General features: G+C 51.5%; 2 protein-coding genes across 10 annotated transcripts in view; one reads left to right on the top strand and one right to left on the bottom strand.

The window, feature by feature from the left end:
* CA12 (carbonic anhydrase 12) overlaps window positions 1-18,103 on the top strand; it is a 52,094-nt gene that overhangs the window by 22,459 nt on the left and 11,532 nt on the right. For 6 of the 9 annotated variants that reach the window (XM_028508225.2, XM_036034449.1, XM_036034447.1 and 3 more), the window contains exons 3-8: window positions 9,334-9,513; window positions 10,370-10,512; window positions 13,823-13,918; window positions 14,655-14,718; window positions 14,941-15,098; window positions 16,256-16,382. In XM_028508225.2, coding sequence (XP_028364026.1) covers window positions 9,334-9,513; window positions 10,370-10,512; window positions 13,823-13,918; window positions 14,655-14,718; window positions 14,941-15,098; window positions 16,256-16,382 — 768 coding nt within the window. Of the gene's footprint in view, window positions 1-9,333; window positions 9,514-10,369; window positions 10,513-13,822; window positions 13,919-14,654; window positions 14,719-14,940; window positions 15,099-16,255; window positions 16,398-18,103 lie in introns of all 9 variants that reach the window. The other 3 variants (XM_036034445.1, XM_036034444.1, XM_036034453.1) reach the window with 1 other exon arrangement.
* The window catches only part of APH1B (aph-1 homolog B, gamma-secretase subunit), a 56,321-nt gene continuing 47,426 nt past the window's right edge, over window positions 9,209-18,103 (bottom strand). Inside the window, exon 7 of the mRNA XM_036034478.1 lies at window positions 9,209-9,227. The gene's annotated coding sequence lies outside the window, so the exon portion shown is untranslated. The remainder of the gene's footprint in view (window positions 9,228-18,103) is intronic.

Genomic DNA, 18,103 nt, shown 5'->3' with positions numbered 1-18,103 from the left:
ATCAGAACCACCTGGTGGGCTTGTTCAAGGGCAGATGCCCGGTGCCACCCCTGGAGTCTGATTCACAGGTCTGGGGTGGGGCCCAAGGATCTGCATTTCCAACACATTCCCAGGTGATGATGGTGATGATGTTTGTCCAGGGTCACTTTCAGAGCCACGGGTCTACTGGGCTAGAGAGGTATAAAATATTCTTTTGATAAGTGTAGGGGCTGCTAGGCAAGCGAGACTCAAAGGGCTCTTTCTGTAGGAGCACCGAGGAGGGGGAAACACTCTGTCCTGCCTCCGTGGGCGAGAGGGGCAGGGGGCGAGAGCTGCAGGGGCTGGAGGCGGGAGGCAGCGCCGTGTGCAGGGAGAATGGCAGCAGCTCAGGTTTGCTGTGATCAAGGGTGGCGGTGAGAGCGGGCCCAGAGAAGTCCAGGAGCAGGCAGCTTGTCCACAGTGAGCAGTCTCTAAGAGGGGGGCAGAGAGAGAGGAGCAGAAACAGACAGTGGTCCCCCATTTACCTTTGGCGGCCTGCAAACCACACTCTCCTCCCTATAAGAGCTTTCCCTCTGGAAGGAACCTGACACAGTCCCCTATTCTCCACGCCACTCCCTGTTACCTCCCCTGCCCCCCCCTACCCCAGCAATACTGCAGGTTGCTGGAGAGGGAGGGCCCCCCAGATAGGGCACGGTGGAGAGGAAGGACGCCCACGGGCTGGCAGAGCGAAGTGGGCAGCCTCAGTCCTGCAGCGCACGCCCTCTCAGCCCCCGCCTGCAGACTGGCCTCCACCGCTGTGGCTAACCTGGAAATGGTGCCGAGAGGTTTGGCAGGACTCCACCCGACCTCAGCCTCAGTCCTCCCTCTCAAGCAGACCCAAACACAAACTGAAATAAGAAAGAGGCAAGTTTGATAAGAAGTTTGGATTGAAGCATCTTTAGAAAACTTTCCTGTTTGTACTGGCCTACATAAAATCCAAGGAAGAAGGCCGGGCCTGCTGTGGCCGTCCTGCTCGAAGCTGCCGAGTAGTAAATAGCCCTGACCCTCTCGCCCCTGCTCGCTGACCTGGCTCTGATTCGTTTGTAACAGTAACAGAGGAAGAGCTTCCACAGCAGTTTGATACCTCGCCTCTGTTTGTTTATAATGAAATCATAAGACCTCATCCATCGATCATTAACCTGCAGCCCTGCTAGCCTAGCCTCCTTCCCTCCTGAGCGGGATCGAGGGCTTCATGGCCGGCTTCTCCCCACTGAGGGGCGGGCGGGGGCAGGAAAACAGGCAGAGTCAGCAGAATGTGGCCTTCTGCGGGGGCCCTGGAGTCCAGCCAAGGCGGACGCTCTGGGGACTCATACCACCGACAGGCTGGACCCACTGGCCTTGTATGAGAACCTGTATATCTTTTAGTCAGCTTCAGAGGTGAACTGCAGGAGCTATAAAGAATATGTTAAATCTATTTTGAAAATGTGGCCTCCACACCCCGACAACATCCTGGGGAGGTGTGGTCTGGAAATGGGTTTAGAGGGGACCCGAAGGCTGCCTTCCCTTCTGCATGGGGTCCGGCGGCCTAGCCTTGTTTTCTGTGACTCATGGTTGACCCCCCAAGAGGAGTGGGGACCAGCCCCCCGAAAGGAGAACGTAACCGAGGGAGGAGGTTACATGAGCATGTGCTGAATGACCCCCGCTCAGCCTGGTGGTAGGGCAGCGCCCAGCCTGGCCGAGGGGAAGCCGGACGAGTCCTGGGGCTCCTGAGTCTTTACCCCACACACACAACCATGCAGGCTCTCGGCTGCTGCGGGGCCTCCGAGCTTGCTCTGCCCTCTCTCAGGTTTTGCTCGTGGTTCAGTTCCATCCTTTAAGTATCAGTTTCCATGGAACCTCCTCTGCGAAGCCTGTCTGCACCATTGCAGACTACATTATTTTATTTATGTCTCGGTTGGCTTATCTGGAATTTGTTATCAGCCTCTTCCGCTGGCCTGTGCGCTCCTCTGTGAGGACAGAGGTCAGATCCGTCGTGCTCCCCACTGTATCTTCACACCTCGAGCAGTGTGTGGCACACGGCCACGCTCACTGAAGAAACAAATAAATTACCTTCGAAACTAAACAGCGCTCCAAGGAGGGTGTTAAGCGATTTCCCCTTTCACTTAACATTTGAATTGCTCATTTTTATTGCAAATATAATCTATCGTATTAAATGTGTATTCAAATTTGAGACATAATCTGTGATCACTTTCATATAAATGTACATGCCAGGATGAGGTGCCCTTTTACTAAAGCCAGACCCCCTCACAGACTCTGGGGGTTGACCAAAAGATTTTATTGGACTGAAGTTTGGACTAAAGGTCTGTCCACACCCAGAATGTGTAAATCTCATGCAGTTTTATCTGTCGGGGCAGTTCTGACCTGTGTTTTGGTGGCCAGTCCACAGTGCCAGGCCCTGGAGCCTGTGGCTGGCCCGGTCCAGGACGCTGCTCACACAGGGCGGGCACCAATGGGGGGCTCCGCCTTGAGGGGCGCGGCCATCAAGCAGTGCCAGGGGCAGCAGGGAGACCAGACTTGGGTCCAGAGACAAACCTCAAAACAGGGTAATCATGAGTGCCAATTTTTGTTTTGGTCCAGACTCATCAATAGAGTTCAAGTTACAAACAAGTAAAAATGAAATTTTTTATTTTCACTATTGTTTTTATTGTTCTTGAGTGAATAGGATGCACAGTCAGTGAGAAAGAGTAATCAGTGAGAAATAGGAATCAAACTGTACCAGTAATCACACAGTTCTCATCTTCTCAGGAGCTCTATGTGTTTGCATTGTTATATGTTATAATGTGACATGTACCAGGTGTATAAGAAGTGAATTAGCCCACAAAAACTTTTACTACCTGAAACTTGTATGTCAACTAGAGTTGAAAATACATTTTAAAAAATTTTCACTTACCTCTATATCATGTCTGCAAAAAAGTTATAAAACAATGAAATTGCCCTTCATCTGCTTCCGTAAGTTATTTGCCCAAGGCAGTCATGAGTCTGTGAACATACACATACGAACAGAGTAAAAACCCCCACGTTGGAGAGAGGTGAAAGGGGTCCTGAGGTCAAAGGAAACTTCAGAGACGTATCGCCAGTCCCAGTGCGTGGGCCTTATTTGGACTGTGTCTCAAACAAACTGTTAAATAAATCGGTGGGACATCGGGGAAATGTGAAGTCACTGGGTATTTGATGACAAAAAGAAATTACTGTTAACAGTTTTTAGATGTAAAAATGATACTGTGGTTACTTTGTAAGAGTTCTTTAGTTATGTACAAGCATCTATAGATTTTTTTCAAAGGAATCCACTGGAGGGGGAATGGGTGGGGTGGGGGGTGGAACCGAACCAGTCGTGAACAGGTGGGTGCATGGGGATATTATGCCATACTCTCCTTTTGTATCTGCTTTGGAATCTTATGTTACTACATTTTAAAACAAGACACAGGCATATTGATAGCCAAATATAAGTACGGTTTTTAAATATCGCATAGACACTTTCAGGCTCAGTGGTGTGCTCTGGCTGCGTACACCTCAGGGGGTGAAAAGCTTAGCCCGCTAGCCCTCCCACAGCTGTGCCGCTCCCTGATGGCCGTGGCAGGCCTGCTGAGTCCCTGGGCTCCCGGCTGGGCTTCCGGTCTGTGGGCTTCCTTTCCAGAAAGGCAGCAGTGGTCCTGTCTGGTCCATCTGGCAAACATTCACGGAGTGCCTCCTTCAGCCCAGAGTAATTCCTGCTTCTGCTGGCGGGATCCTCCCCCAGCATCTTCTCAGGGCCACACTCCATTAATGAGCCCCTCTGTCTCCAGATCTGCTTTCCTTCTCCACTGCCCCTTCCCTCTGCATGGGATGTGCTCAGATGTCTCTAGTAAAAACCCGAGTTTCCCTGGTAGCTTCATCTTCCTGTAATGCACAGGGGGGTGTGCACACACATACACACACATGCACACACACACTTTTCTCTCATCCTTTTATGGCTACATTTCTGAAATGAGCTTAAAAACCCCTTCAAATCTGAATTTGTTAAGTGTTTAGTAAGCGCCACTATGTGTTCAGACATGGTGGAGAGGTGTGACAAAAATTGTAGCCTTCAAAAGGTCTTTGAAACTTGGAGGCTTGGAGTTCTGGTCTGGGACAGGTTTATGCTCTGGTCTGGAGACAACAGTCCCGGGTGAACTGGGTTGAAGGACACTTCACGTCAGTGTACCATTGCAGGCTGAGGCAGCACTGGGGCAGCTGAGGCAGGACTTGAACTGGACTTGGAGGAGTGGTCGAGATTTGGAGGGCTGGAGAGGGAAGGAGGCATTTTGTGCCAATTTTTCACATGAGAACACTTGTGAAGGTTGGTGGGAGCAGCTTGTTCTGAGGACCGGAGGGCTGGCCTGACCACGGGGGCTGGCTGGGAAGGGCCTCTGAAGGCTTTGACAGGCAGAGGCATTTGAGGCTCTGAAAGACGGCTCTGGTTCTGCTTTGTCTTATTGCAGGGGGCAGGGCACACTGCAGAGAAAGGGAGCAGAGGGATGGGGCAGTACCAGGGAGCAAGGCTACACCTGGTTAAACCTGATTATAAGAAAGGAGCATTGGCAGCCAACAGGAAAGGCCGAGGCAGGGACCCTGCATGGGGCCTTTGCAGTGTGACCCTGTGCAGGGCCTGACCTGGTGGTGGAGGTGGTGGTGGAAACTTGACTCCTTGGCCCAATGAGAGCAAAGGATGGGCGGAGCCAGCCTGGCCCCGGGGATTCTGAGTCTTGGAAAAGTGGGTCCCATTGTCCTCGGATGAGGCATTGCCCCATGAAGTCAGGCTCCAGGCCATAACACACCCATTAACTGCCATAAGGGGACCATATTGGAATCTTGAATTTTACAAATAAACCATTAAAAAGTTATAATTGGAAATGCTTGAATTCTGCCTGGATTCCATAATATTAAAGAATTGCTTACTTTTTAAGTGTGCTAATGGGATTGTAGTTGAGTCCTTATGTTTTGGAGAGACACATTGAAGTCTGTACAGATGACATACACTTGGGTTTATTTCCAAGTTATCTTGGGACAGAGGAGAGATGGGGTGGCAAAGATGAAGCCGGATTGGCTGTGAATTGTTAGCTGTTGAAGTTGGGGGAGAGGCGGGTGGGGTTCATTTCGCTCTTCTCTCTACCGTTGTATGCATGTGAAATTTCCCTTGAAAAAATTCTGGTCCTCAGGTAATGCAAGTCTTACCCTGGGCCTCACAATTCTCAATTCCAATCAGAAATCACAACAGGCATTTTGAGCTGTGCCACGTTGATCTCTTGTTACATTTCAAAACAGAAATTTGGTCCACTTCTGTTTTGCCTAAAGCAGAAAAATTCACTCACTGGAAAGTACTGATGCTTTGCTTTTTTGTGGGAAAACAAACTGGGAGGTTCACATGATCTCCTTTATCATGGTCATGGAAAGGGTCCAGCCAGCTGAAGAGGCAAAGACAAAACTCAAGAGAAAAGTCACATTTTTAGGTGGCTGGAAATAAATACCTCTTCCAGGAGAGCCAGTCCGAGGGGTGGTCTCTGGCAGCGGGGCACACAGCAGAGTGTGAATGCTGAGACTGAGCTGAAAAACTGCAGCCTGAGCCACAGCTGCCAGCCAAGAGGCCAGTGTGACCGTGGTGGCAACTGTACATTGCCCTGGCAGGGTCTGGGGGCAGAAGAGTAACCCCAATACTGGTTATTCTGGTGCCCAGCCACGTGGCACCTCTCACTTACAAACCACAGACAGGGAGGCTGCTCTGACAATGTCCCCAGCTGTGCACAAAGGGGACACCAGCCACCATGAGCTGATGTAGGGTCCTATGAACTGCCACAAAGCCCCACAGTTGGGAGGCCACTTCCCAGGCTACAGGACAGCAACCAGGTTTCTTTTTCAATGAGTGGTCCCAGACAGAACATATCCTTATGCTTGTAAACTAGCAAGCTAGGAGGGTCAATTTTGAACTTGAGTAAGTAAGTAATGCCATTTTACTTTTTTTTTTCACTTTTTTAAACCATTTTTTATTGTTGTTCGAATACAGTTGTCTCCATTTTCCTGCCAACACTTTCCCCTGCCCCACCCACCCCCACCTTCCACCCTCCATCCTACCCACCTTTGGCTTTCCCATGGGTCGGTCCTTTATACATGTTCCTTGATGACCCTTCCCCTTCTTTCCCCCATTGTCTCCCTCCCCCTCCCCTCTGGTTACTGTCAGTGTGTTCTTTATTTCCACATCTCTGGCTCTATTTTGCTTGCTTGTTTGTTTTGTGGTCCTTTTCTTTAACGAGGAAGAGTTGCAGTGGGGAGTGGGAGGCTAGGGGATTAATATAGGTGTGTGCTTCCCTGGGGACAAACCAGCACGAAGTCAGCATGAGAACCCAGCTCAGTGAGCATGTGAGGGCCTGCTCTGTGCCAGGCACTGTGGACGGAGCAGGGATGGATGAGACACGATTCCTGCCTCTACAGAGAATACAGGAAAGGGAGGAGACAGGTGCACCAAACTCCTGGGTAAATATTGAAACAGAAGGGCAGGGAAGTCCCGTGACTCAGGCAAAGTACCTCTGTTACTGAAGTCTGACTTTGGGCAAATTGGTTCATCTCAATTTTTTGTCTATACAATGGGGCAATTCTTGTTTTGCTGAGTTGTAAGGACAGAGGCTAGTAAAATAACTGCAACAATAATAATGAATGAAGACGCATCCTCAGGCAGCTGCAGGAGGAATAGAAAAGGCTTTCAGGCCCTCTCACCTAAGGGCCTGTGACGGGTGCTCAAGGAGGGGTGCCCTGAGGCCCACGGCGGGTTCCTGTCGCAGGCGCCGCCCCCGCCAGCCAGCCCCAGGTGCGGCGGTGCCCTGTGCCCTTGTGCCTGGAGTTGGTCCCCACTGGGCACTTTGACACACCGGAGCAGCCTGGGCATGAGCCCCACTCCCCGACTCGTTCAGACTCGCCTGAATCGGAGGGCAAAGGCACTTAGTTCCAGTCATCTTCGCAAATCTCATAGCCTGGGAGCCAGAGGGACATTCCGGAACGTGCTGTCCAGGCCTCCCATCTGCTCAGAGGACAAGATTTGGGCGTGGGGTGTGACCTGCTCACGGGCGCTGAGGTGGCACGGCCGGGCCGTCCCCCGTTCTCTGGGCTCTCCTGGTGCCCCAGAGCCGCTTCTCTTTCCCGGGAGCGTTTGCCTCCACGGACTCTGTTGCCTGTTTTAACCTTGGTCCTTCCTGTCTCCAAATACCTGATTTAGCCTAACATCCAAGAAGGAGTATTTAGAACAAATAAAAAAGGTGGGGTCTTTTTTGTATTTAGCAAATGCTTTTATTTTTTCCCCATTACCATTTAGTCTTCTTAGTCACCTTTTCTCAAGCTCTCTGTTCTCTGGGGTCTTTCGTTCTCTGGGAAAAATGCTTCCTTAATGCTTGCTATGTATGACCCTTATCACAACAAGGGCTCCCAGAGATGAAAACGAGAGGTCCCAGTCCCCAAGCAGCTCTTGGTTTAGCTATCCCTGACACGCTTTCTCTGTGACCTAGTTCCCTGTAGTCACGCGTGCGTGCCTCTTCACTTCCTGAGGCTTCCCATTCACGCCTGCCCGGCAGCTTCCGCCACCGGAGTGTGGGCCCAGCGAGCAGAGAAGTGGCCGGCAGCCTCGCCCTGGAGAGCTCACCACCCACCTCGTGTGCCTCTTTCTGACCCTTGGGGTTCGCATGGAACCTCAGTAGTGGGTCAGCTCTGCTCTCTCCTGTCCCCGAAGGGTTTGGTTTTGCCCTCAGTTGAAGGACTGCCTTCCTCCAGTTTGCCCCTGGAGTGATGGCTTTGGTGTCCCCCAGCCTTCTCCCCCTTCACCTCTGGGTGTAGCTGAGCTGCCTTGAGTCCGGGCTTTGAGGTCTTGGATAGAAAAAACAACAGAGTTCGGTGGAGAGTGGTGCATACAAGTGAGGACACAGGGGTCCAGTGGGAAGCTGGACTGGAGATTCTGAAGTCCCTCCCAGCGCTAACACTTTTGGAAAGGTCTCTCCAAAGGCGGACAGCCTGAAAAACCAGTGGGTTCTACTGTGTGTGCCCAGACCCAGGACCAACTCCTCAGCACTTTAAATGACTGTGGGCACCAAGTTTGACTTCGGGTTCTCCCTGCTCTCCGATGAGGTCCCCTGGTCAGAGACGAGGTGCAGGGGATCGGGATTCTGTGGCGGGTGTGCACACTTGTGAGACGGCGTTCTTGTCTATGGAAGGGTTCCCAGACCCTGGTGTTCCTTCCACCTCTGCTGGAGTCGGCACCCTTCCCTGTGCCGAAATACCGGTGCACGGGCCCAGGTGGCAAGGCCTGGTGCCCAGCTCTGGGAGAGCCCACGGGCACCACGTTCTACTGAACGAGCCATGACTTGTCAATTATTTGCTCCTCTGGAGAAACCTCAGCCTGAAAATCTGTTTAATTACCATGGGAGATAATCTTTTAAACATAGCCTTACGTTCTTTAAAGGCTTTTCCCTGTGAGAGTAGGAAAGTTTATCTGAATGTGGGATTGAATTGTTTATTTTCATTTCCAGCAGAAGGACTATTACCTGGTAGTTATCAAGAAGCCCTGAGCCCTGGTGGATTTATTTTTTAAGTCTGTTCCTCCTCACTGGTAGTTTGTCAGTTACATTGTAATAATTAGTCTGTAGTCTTGTCATTCTGTTTCTCAGTGTAAGCCCTGCACTTGGCTCCGTGATTCCAGGCCTATAATTACTTGGTATTTGTCTGGTATCCCTGTCAGGTTGGGTTCCGTACGTACCGTAGATGAGCGTAGTGTTGATTCTCAAGGGTTTGCTCACTAGGAGAGGGTCATGCCTGTAATTCCATCAGCCTCAGACACCCTCCTGGAGCTGTAGTCACTCGACACCTATTTTTCCAACTTGGGGCACCCAGCAGATTCATTAAATCCTTTCCCACTAGAACGCAAGCCTTGGCCAGCAAGGGCTCCTGTGCTGGGTTCCCCCTGGCGGCCCTGGGCCCAGAGCAGTCCTGCTTGTAGCAGGTGAAGTGGCTGAAAGTCAGCAGGTTGTCACGTGGGGAGGGTGTGTATTGTGTCCCAATATGAACAAGACACAAAGCCAAGCAGAGCTGGGCGGGCCCTGGCCCCTGGCCTGGGGCTGCCCCAGGCCTTTCCCCATATCACTTTAAGGGCAAGTGGTCTTGGGGCATTTTCCGAACCTGGTTCTATAGGCGGAGATCTCTGGGCCTTGAGGAAATTACCTCTGTGGATTAAGAAAAGGAGGAATTGTATTGAATACAGAGTTGGAAGGTGAAGAAAGAGGAGTTTGTGGAACACTGATTAAATCTTGGGCTTAAATCTTTTTCCAGGTCCTGACGGGGAGAAAAGCTGGCCCAAGAACTACCCATCATGCGGGGGCCAGATGCAGTCCCCAATAGACCTGCACAGTGACATCCTCCAGTATGACAACAACCTTGTGCCCCTTAAGTTCCAAGGCTACAATGTGTCTGCCAATGAGCAGTTTACGCTGACCAACAATGGCCATTCAGGTGAGGGAGAGACCCCAGAGAGCTGCCAGGGATGTCTGAGCTTCTCTCCGCTCCCTGTCTGCCCTCTTCCATCTGTCGGGGAGGGGGCTCCACGGAGACACCCAGGGGAGGGCCAGGGGGAGCCCTTGAGGGCGGCTGGGACCACTCTCTCCAGGGAATGCTGGAGGCCGTGGGCTCAGGCCACTGTGCCAGAGCAGCACCTCTCAGGAGCAGCACATGTCCTGAGATGGGAGGGGACAGGCCGGAGCCCCTTGGCCACTGGCTGCGGTGTGGGAATGAACTCTTGGGCATCATGAACTCAAGAAGCCACACAGTTCACTGCGGGCACGCACCCAGCCTTTGGAGTCAGACAAACCTGGCCTGGAATTCTGGCTCGAGTGCTTATGAGTCATGAGACTCTGGGTAAGACTTTTAACCTCCTTGAGCTTCCACCTGGAAAATGGGCATATTGGTGGGTACCATGAAGATGAGAGATGATGTGCGTTGGGATCTGTTGTAGAGCAGATGCCTCGCGAATAGCAATTGTTGCAGTGGTAGAATTCTACAGCTTGGCAGGTACTTTATTAAAGGTTCTATTTCCGTAGCCAGGTGTGTAGTGCATGGATATGTAAACGAACAGCCACCCATTGGTCTAGTATCTGTGTTCCTGCCATCATTTTGCAAGAGGAACCAAGAAGGTGCAGGTGCCACTGGAATTGCTTTAGTGAAATAAGGACATTCTGAGGACAAGAGGCCAGGTTTCTGACCCACAGGCTGCCCCTCTCCAGTCTCCACCTTGCTGTATCCACCTGCCCCAGTCTGGGCCCGGGCATGTGTTGTCTGCCTGACTCTGGGCTTGCCTCTCCACTTCCCGCAGTGAAGCTGAGCCTGCCCCCGAGCATGCAGATCCAGGGCCTCCCGTCCCGCTACAGCGCCACACAGCTGCACCTGCACTGGGGGGACCAGAATGACCCCCACGGCTCTGAGCACACCGTTGGTGGGGAGCACTTTGCTGCCGAGGTGAGTGGGGTGCTGGGCTGGCAGAAGCTGCCTGACGGTGGGTGACCTGGCATTCTTCCATTTAGCTGGTGTGCAGATAAGATCTGAGCGCACATTTGGGAGTTGGAGGCACAGCCTTCATGCTCTCTACACTGGCCCCATCAGCAGCATAGGAAGGTGTAGCTACTCCGGCCTCCCTGCAGCTCCTCTGTGGTGTCCTGGTCCCCTTTCTCTCCTGAACAGTCTGAGTTTGTCTCTATCGTTTACTGAGCGATGCTGCTCAGAAGGCAGTGCTCCCAGGGGGGCACCGTGGGACACATATGCCCCTTTTCTAGACATCGCCCTTCTGTTGGCACAGATTAAGATCCTACCAGCTTGTGTAGCTGATGCATCCCACTGCTGAATCATACTGGGGTAACTGTCCCCCCAAACTTCTGTGTCTTCACACTCCATGCCGTTCGCACAGGTATTTCCCATTGCATCCCTGGACCTGGGTTGTGCTTTGAATATGGGGATCCAGGTCCAGGGATACTCTTCCATTGTACTTGGCCACATTCAGAGCCCCCATGGCCTTGAATTTGGAGGTACATTCTGAATGTTTACAGTGCGATACAAGGAGATAAATACTACTGATCAGCCAGTGGAGCCCACAGTAAACACTGACATGACCACTTTCCTCTGTTCTTAATTGCTGAACTGCTTAATGTCTCAGGCTAATTACAAGTTGCGTTACCAGTGTGGAAAGACTATAATTCTGGAGAGGCAGGACGGCACTGCTGGGGCTGCACGTATTTCAGACCAGGCCCCTCTCCGAACCTCCAGGGCTGCAGCCCTTCCAGGCTAACTGCCATGTGGGGGTGCCTACTTTCTCGTGGGGAATAAAGGAGGAGTTACAGTGTAGGCTGGGAGGGTTTGGACACTTCAAGATATTTCTAGTTATTGTGTTTTCTGCTATGAAGCTTCATCATTAGACCAAGAGTCTGGTGAAGATGGACCATAACGTCAATAACAGAGAAAACACGCAAGGTTAACCCTAGATTGGTGGGTTCTCTATGCAGGGTCCTCGAGGATGTGGAGGTTCTTCAGGGTTGCGCCCACATAAGCAACCTCATAGTCCTGTCGGCAGGGCATTCCCTTCTGTTCTGTTAGCCTTCACCCCGCGCCCCCCACCCTTGATTTAATCTGAGCGCAGTGAGGAAAGTGCTAAAACAGATCACAAGCTCAAAGTCAGGCGTACAAAAGAAATAAGGCCCTAGGGCCTCTGGGTTCCAGCCACACAGACTGCTGCTCTGTCTGTCAAAGCAACGCCAGGCGAGGATGGTGTGGGGCAACGCGGGAGGCCACACCCTTCGGGGGGGAAAAGGGGAAACAGGAGCCCTAAGAAATCCTTAACAGAGGACCACTTAAAGGAAGCAATAATTTGATATAACTTTTAAAAATTAGAAAGGGCCACTTGAAAAGTGGGGGACGTCGCGCTGTGTTCAATCAAATATTCTTGAATTCTGAATATAACCATATATGACAGAAAAAAACATGGATGAAGAAAAATGAAAGAGCGAGAAAGTCTCAGTGTGCCGTAGCCCCAGGAGGCGAAGGACCAACAGAAGTGCGTGCGTCACAGCTGTGGATCTACTTACTAACGCAGCATTTTGAGAACAAGTGATGCTGCCGCCTTTAGGATGAAAAATCAGGTTAAATGTTGTCAGACTTTGCCATTGCAATGTCTTGATGCCTACCCAGACCTTTTGTTCACTTGAGACCAAATACTAGACCATATATTTTAATACACGTGCGGAAGAAGGATAACTAATTCAAGCCTGGTAAAGAGAATTCCTGGGTATTCCATATGCTTCTCTCTCCACATGTCTAATTATCAGGAGCCTCTCTTGGCTCTTGTCGTGGCAGCAGCACTCTGTCCGTCTCCCTGTCATCAGTCCCCAACAGAACTGTCCCCAGTGAAACATCGGCAGAATTGCCTCCCTGGACAGTATTCCCTATGGTCATCTTTAGTGTCCCACACCCAGGAGGAAATGTTAGTCGCACCATTGTTGCTTTCAAGAGGATGGGCCAAAACCCATGTGGAAGTTTTCTTCTTGGAAGCCGTGGTCCCAGTTCCTGAGCTTTCTTCAGCTGTGCTAAGTGTTACCTCATCACTGGGCCCAGTTGTGGGGGAATTAGGGGAAACATCTCAAGTATTAAAATGGACAGTAAAATCTTCTGTAGGGAATAGAGGAGGTAGTGGCCTTTGAGGGTATTCATCAACTTTTACGTAAGTGAAGCAATTTAGCTTGCTCATACAAAGAAGCCTGTCCCTTTCGGAACGCAAACATGGTCTCCTCCAGTGCCCTGCATCAGTCTCCCGGCGCGTTGGGACTCCCAGCCAGCCTGTGGCTCTGCCCTTCCACTCCTGGCCGTTCATCCAGGAGAAATGAAAGCATTTGTCCACACCGAGGCTTGCACATGAACGATCGGGAGCAGATTTACGTGTAGCAGCCAGTGTAGATCTGGAGGCTGGAAGTCCCAGATCCAGGCCTCGCAGGGTGGGCGCTCTCTCCCTTGGCTTGTGGACGGTGGGCTTCTCGCTGGCTTATCACTTGGTAGAGAAAGAGAGCGGTGACCTCACCCAGACTTTATAAACCTAAGATTTCCCCAAAGCTTCTCTCCTCCTCACTTTGATAATGACAATTTCTGCTTTGAAAAAATGAATTTAGAATTTGTTTTTGTGAAGGTTAGTGTCTATATTCATGGAGCAAGATTTTTGTTTTATTGCCAGTTAAAATATGCCTGATAAAACCTTGATAAGACCATGTGGTGATTTTCTCTGCCAGAGGGATAAACAGGTGTCCTCTCTGGACACAATGATGAGTAAGTTACAGTTAGAGGTTTACCGCCCCAGACCCCTGTGCTTCCAGGTCAAGTGCAGAGTGGCCAGACAACATGAGACTATTTTGGCCTGGGCTCCAAAACAAGCAAATAGAATCAGAAGGGAGAAGTGCTCCAAAGTACCCAGGGTTTTTCATGGCTAATATAAAAACTCACTCACTCATTCATTCATTCATTCACTCATTACCTATTGTGCACATGGTACTTTCCCAGCACCGTATCAGGCTCGGGGATACAGTGGCTAGTAAGAGGCACAGTCTGCCCTGGCAGAGTCTGCAGGGAGGAATGAGGGAAAAGGGAAACTTGGGAGGCCATGAGGGGAGGGCCTGAGAGGCATAATCCACCTGGGCGGAGGTCTGTCCTCCCCATTGGATTCCAGCCTCCTGCAAAAGTGAAAGGTTCCCATGAGTCGTGCACCCCCTTATAAGCAGTTTCTTGTCCACTGCAGCTGCATATTGTCCATTATAACTCGGACCGGTACCCCAATGCCAGCACTGCCAGTAAAGAGCCACAAGGCCTTGCCGTCCTAGCTATCCTCATAGAGGTAAGAGATGTTAAGAGGGGTTTTACGTGAAATTCAAAGCTGGGGTGCTATCACACCTGTCTGTGGGATGTGCGTGGCTCAATCGCATCTAGGCTGTGTCTTGCCTCCAGAGCAGGGGGTGTTCCCCCACAAAGTTGCTTCTCTCTCGGCCTGGAGGCGGCACTGTCTGTGGCTGGGCAGCAGAAATGGGCATCTCTTGTGACATTGGGAAGATGAGCCCTAGTCCCCAGCTCAACTGCATAAGGCATGGAATTGCCCAGTTGGATGGTACATGTGAGTGGGGGGGAGGGGCGGGAGGGTGGGAATCATTCAATTCTGTACCATCTGATGCCTGAACCCCTGACACAACTGGCATCCAAGTTCCATCCTTGGTATGAACTCTGGGATGAGTTCTTTCCTAATCCCAGAAAATGGGACTATCTCCTGATTCACTTGCATTATTTTTCCCTAATGAGACTGTAGGTACCTTTGTTTCTTACCTGCCTTGTATGAACTCACACTCCCTTCCAGCTCACAGCCCCGGGACACTGCAGCCCCAGTGCCTTGAGCTGGAAACATTATGTCCTGAGCTACAGGGGGGCAGGACCACTGCGCCACCCTGTGCCAGCCTAGTGACCCATCACGGCCTGGCAGTGGCGACCACGAACCCCCAGCCAGGCCCTTCGATGAGCAGTTGTCAGCTCGGGCTCGGCCTACAGAATCTGCCCCCGTTCAGCCTGCCCTGTCTCCGCTGCAGATGGGCTCCTTCAACCCCTCCTACGACAAGATCTTCAGTCACCTTCCAGATGTGAAGTACAAAGGTGAGCGGCCTGGGACGCTAGTCGCCCTCGGAGAAGGATGTAGTGGCTCCCAAGTGACCTGAAGGGAAACGAAAGCTGAGGGCAGGTGCTGCCCGGGACCAGGCCCTTGGGTCAGAGGGCCCAGGAAGGGGCTAGTTCACGCTTCTAGGCTCAGGCACACGCTCAGCTGCTCCTCTGCCATGGTGAGCGAGGACGACGCCGTCCCCCAACATGTCTCTCCAGGCCAAGAAGCGCACATTCCAGGTTTCAGCATCGAAGAGCTGCTTCCTGAGAGGCCTGAAGAGTATTATCGCTACCAAGGGTCCCTGACCACACCTCCTTGCCACCCCACTGTGCTCTGGACGGTGTTCAGGAACCCCGTGCAAATCTCCCAGGAGCAGGTGAGTGTTGTGCCCCTGTGGTCAGAGGCCACGTGGTGTCACCCACATCATGATTGATGACTCACTGTCCTCACTTAGAGTTCACTGGCGGCTATTCAAATGTTCTCCAAATGTCATGGGTGCGTGGGAAGCGCTGCAGCCATTACATGGGACTAGCAAGTCAAGCAGGAAAATGAGTCCGTCTCTTTAAAAAAGAGTTGTTAAGTTGCATTTCCTAGTCTGTCCCTCCATGCATGGTGTTCGCCTCTCAGGTGGGAGAGAGCACGCTTTCTTTGCAGGGTGGAATGAAGGAAGGATCAGGTTAAATCGTTTAACACACACGGGAGCTGGGACACAGCGATGAGTGAGGTTCTCTGCCCTCAAGAAGCTCACAGTCTAGTGTAAAACCGGCAACAGAAGCCTCAGCAAACATCTCTAACATGCTCATTTTACAGGTGACAGAAGTGAGGGTTAGAGAGTTGATGATACTGCGGGATCACTGCTGGTTAGTGACAGAGCTAGACCAGGCCACTGCCCGTCCCTCTACTCCACAGTCTCAATTCACTGAGAGGAAAAAAAGCTGTCAGGGGCCAGGGCCGGGGCAGTGCTGCACACTGGCTCCTGGCCCACCCCGCCTGTCACCCCCTCGCTGCGGCTCCTTTCTCACTATGAGCTACTGACCTGAGTAACCGAGAGAACAGGCGTTTCTACTCCCAGAAACAGCCTTGGAGACAGACTGTATAATCCACGTGGGGATATGAAAACTCCGTGGAACTGGCAGTCAGATGACTTGTGAAATCTCGCCTCCCTCTTTTTGTTCCTTTTGATGGGACCTGCTAGGCCCCTCTGATTTAGAGTTGGGTTCCAAATCAGGCTCAGGACAGTGGTGCAGTCTCAGGGAGAGACTGATCCCCCTACCTGCACCCAGATTTCAGGCACAACCTGAGGCTAACAGCACTGACCTTTCCCCAAGCCTGGGAGGTGGGAAGGCAGAGCAGCTCACCCCATGGCCAGTCACCCCAATGCCCACAGGGAAGGGGAGCAGTTCTCTGGCTTCCCCACTGCTGTGTGGCCCACAAGGCTCTGGAGGTAAGAGCTGGTAGTCTCTTCCTCCCGGAAGTCAGGCAAGGGGGCCGTCCCTCTGCCTGCAGCATGTGCTTCTGCTCTTCTCCCCGCAGCTGCTGGCTTTGGAGACAGCTCTGTACTGCACACACGAGAACGACCCATCCCCCGTAGAAATGGTCAATAACTTCCGGCAGGTCCAGAAATTCGATGAGAGGTTGGTGTACGTCTCCTTCCAACAAGGTGAGGCGATGCAGGGTGTGTGGGGCGGGTGAGGGGAGAGTGTGGTGCCAAGGTGCTCATCGAGTATGGAGGGGGGTGCCCTGCTCTCGGATTTTGTCCCAGATGCCTTTAGGTGGATTAAGAACAACTCTGGCCACCAAAACAACCAAGGTACACGAGCAGCTATTGTGTGTGGGTTTATTGAGGTCGCCCTTCACCCACTCTCGACTTCCCTGAGCCTCGGTAGGAAGCACAAGCCAGGGCCTCCAGGCACGTGGACCAGAGCCCTCATTAAACCTGGGAGTCTACCCTGCTGGGGGGAGAGAGAATGCTCTGGGGGACCTCTCCGCTCTGGAGACCCACTCCTTCTCCTAAGACGTACGATAGCACCCTTTTCATGAGATCACACTTCCAACTTCTTATTCTGGGCTTTCTTAGCATCATGGCCCATCTCCAGCCTTGCCAGGTGATTCACGGCACTGCCAGCCCCATCAGTGCCCAGGGACACTCCTTTGCAAGGAGTCACATCCACGGTCACAAGCAGCTCGTGGTCTAATGTAGAAGGGCCATCCAGCAGGACAGCATGGGCGCTCACTGTCTTTCGGTCTCATCTCCTTGAGGCTTGCTAGAGCGGCAGGCACCCAGGGGCTGTACATGAAATGACACTGAGCAGTTTTCCTTATTGCTGATGCTAGGAAAGCTCAGTTCTTCCTTCTAAATCAGCAACCCTAACTCCCCAGAAGGACATTTAACACCTTTACTTGCTCAGGATCTACATCGAGACTGCTGGAATCTAGGGGTCCAGGAAAGGGGGGTAGAGGAACACTCTCGGGGCCCACACCCTTCTTCATGCCTGCACATCTACTTTCTCATGGAGATGCTTGAGTGGCTCCCAGCATGGGAGTCTCGAGTGGTCAGACGCAGGTAGGCCTGTGGAAGCACCACTTTATCCTCTTACACGTCATTTGTGACTGAACTGGATCAGATCCGCACATTTAAGGATGGCCCCCATCCCCCACATGCCAGAAAATCAGCTCTCCTTGTCTCACCTGGTGCACCATTTTATTCCTTCCTTATTGTGTGAGATTATAAATGTCACCTACTGAGCTTAGGGGAACATACGAAGATCTTGTTTCAGAGCCCTTGTCAGAAAGCTTTAGAAACATGCCCTTCTGAATCAACCCCAACATCTGGTCAGAATTCTGTCCTTTGTCAGTTCCTTAATCAGGAACTGCCCAAGAATTTCTCTCTCATGTTCTCCTCTCCAGATACTACTAGTTAAGGTAATTTCCCTCACTTTTCTGGTCTGACAACTGAGCCTGTGAGTAAAGGAACTTCCTAAAGGTTGAGGATGCATTATTGGATACGTGATGATGACTGTGAAATCTTCCTTCCCAGGAAATGCTTCCAATGTACAGAATTACCCCTTTGTGACCTATTCTGGACATAACTTTCTCTTTTCCTGTTCCTCTAAATGGAGTATGTAGTAGTCAAAGGTTAAGTGGGAATACTGCAACTTGTAAATAAAATAAAAAACTCTGCCTAGAGATAAGGGACTTGGCCCACATAGGTAGAATTTTGCGTGTGATTCAAAGATAATGATCAGCTCTGTTCTCTGGGCTAGTGTATACAAGTCACAAGTCACAAACCACAGGGGACAGAGTGACAAAGACTCCCCTTAGTCAGAAGTAGGTTCAAGGCCTCGCTTCACTTCCGCATGGCTGTATGATGTGGCCCAGTGA

Source organism: Phyllostomus discolor, chromosome 1 (assembly GCF_004126475.2).
Source record: "Phyllostomus discolor isolate MPI-MPIP mPhyDis1 chromosome 1, mPhyDis1.pri.v3, whole genome shotgun sequence".
NCBI lineage: Eukaryota > Metazoa > Chordata > Mammalia > Chiroptera > Phyllostomidae > Phyllostomus > Phyllostomus discolor.
The sequence above is the reverse complement of the archived record's forward strand: the minus strand, read 5'-3'. Positions and strand labels throughout refer to the sequence as shown.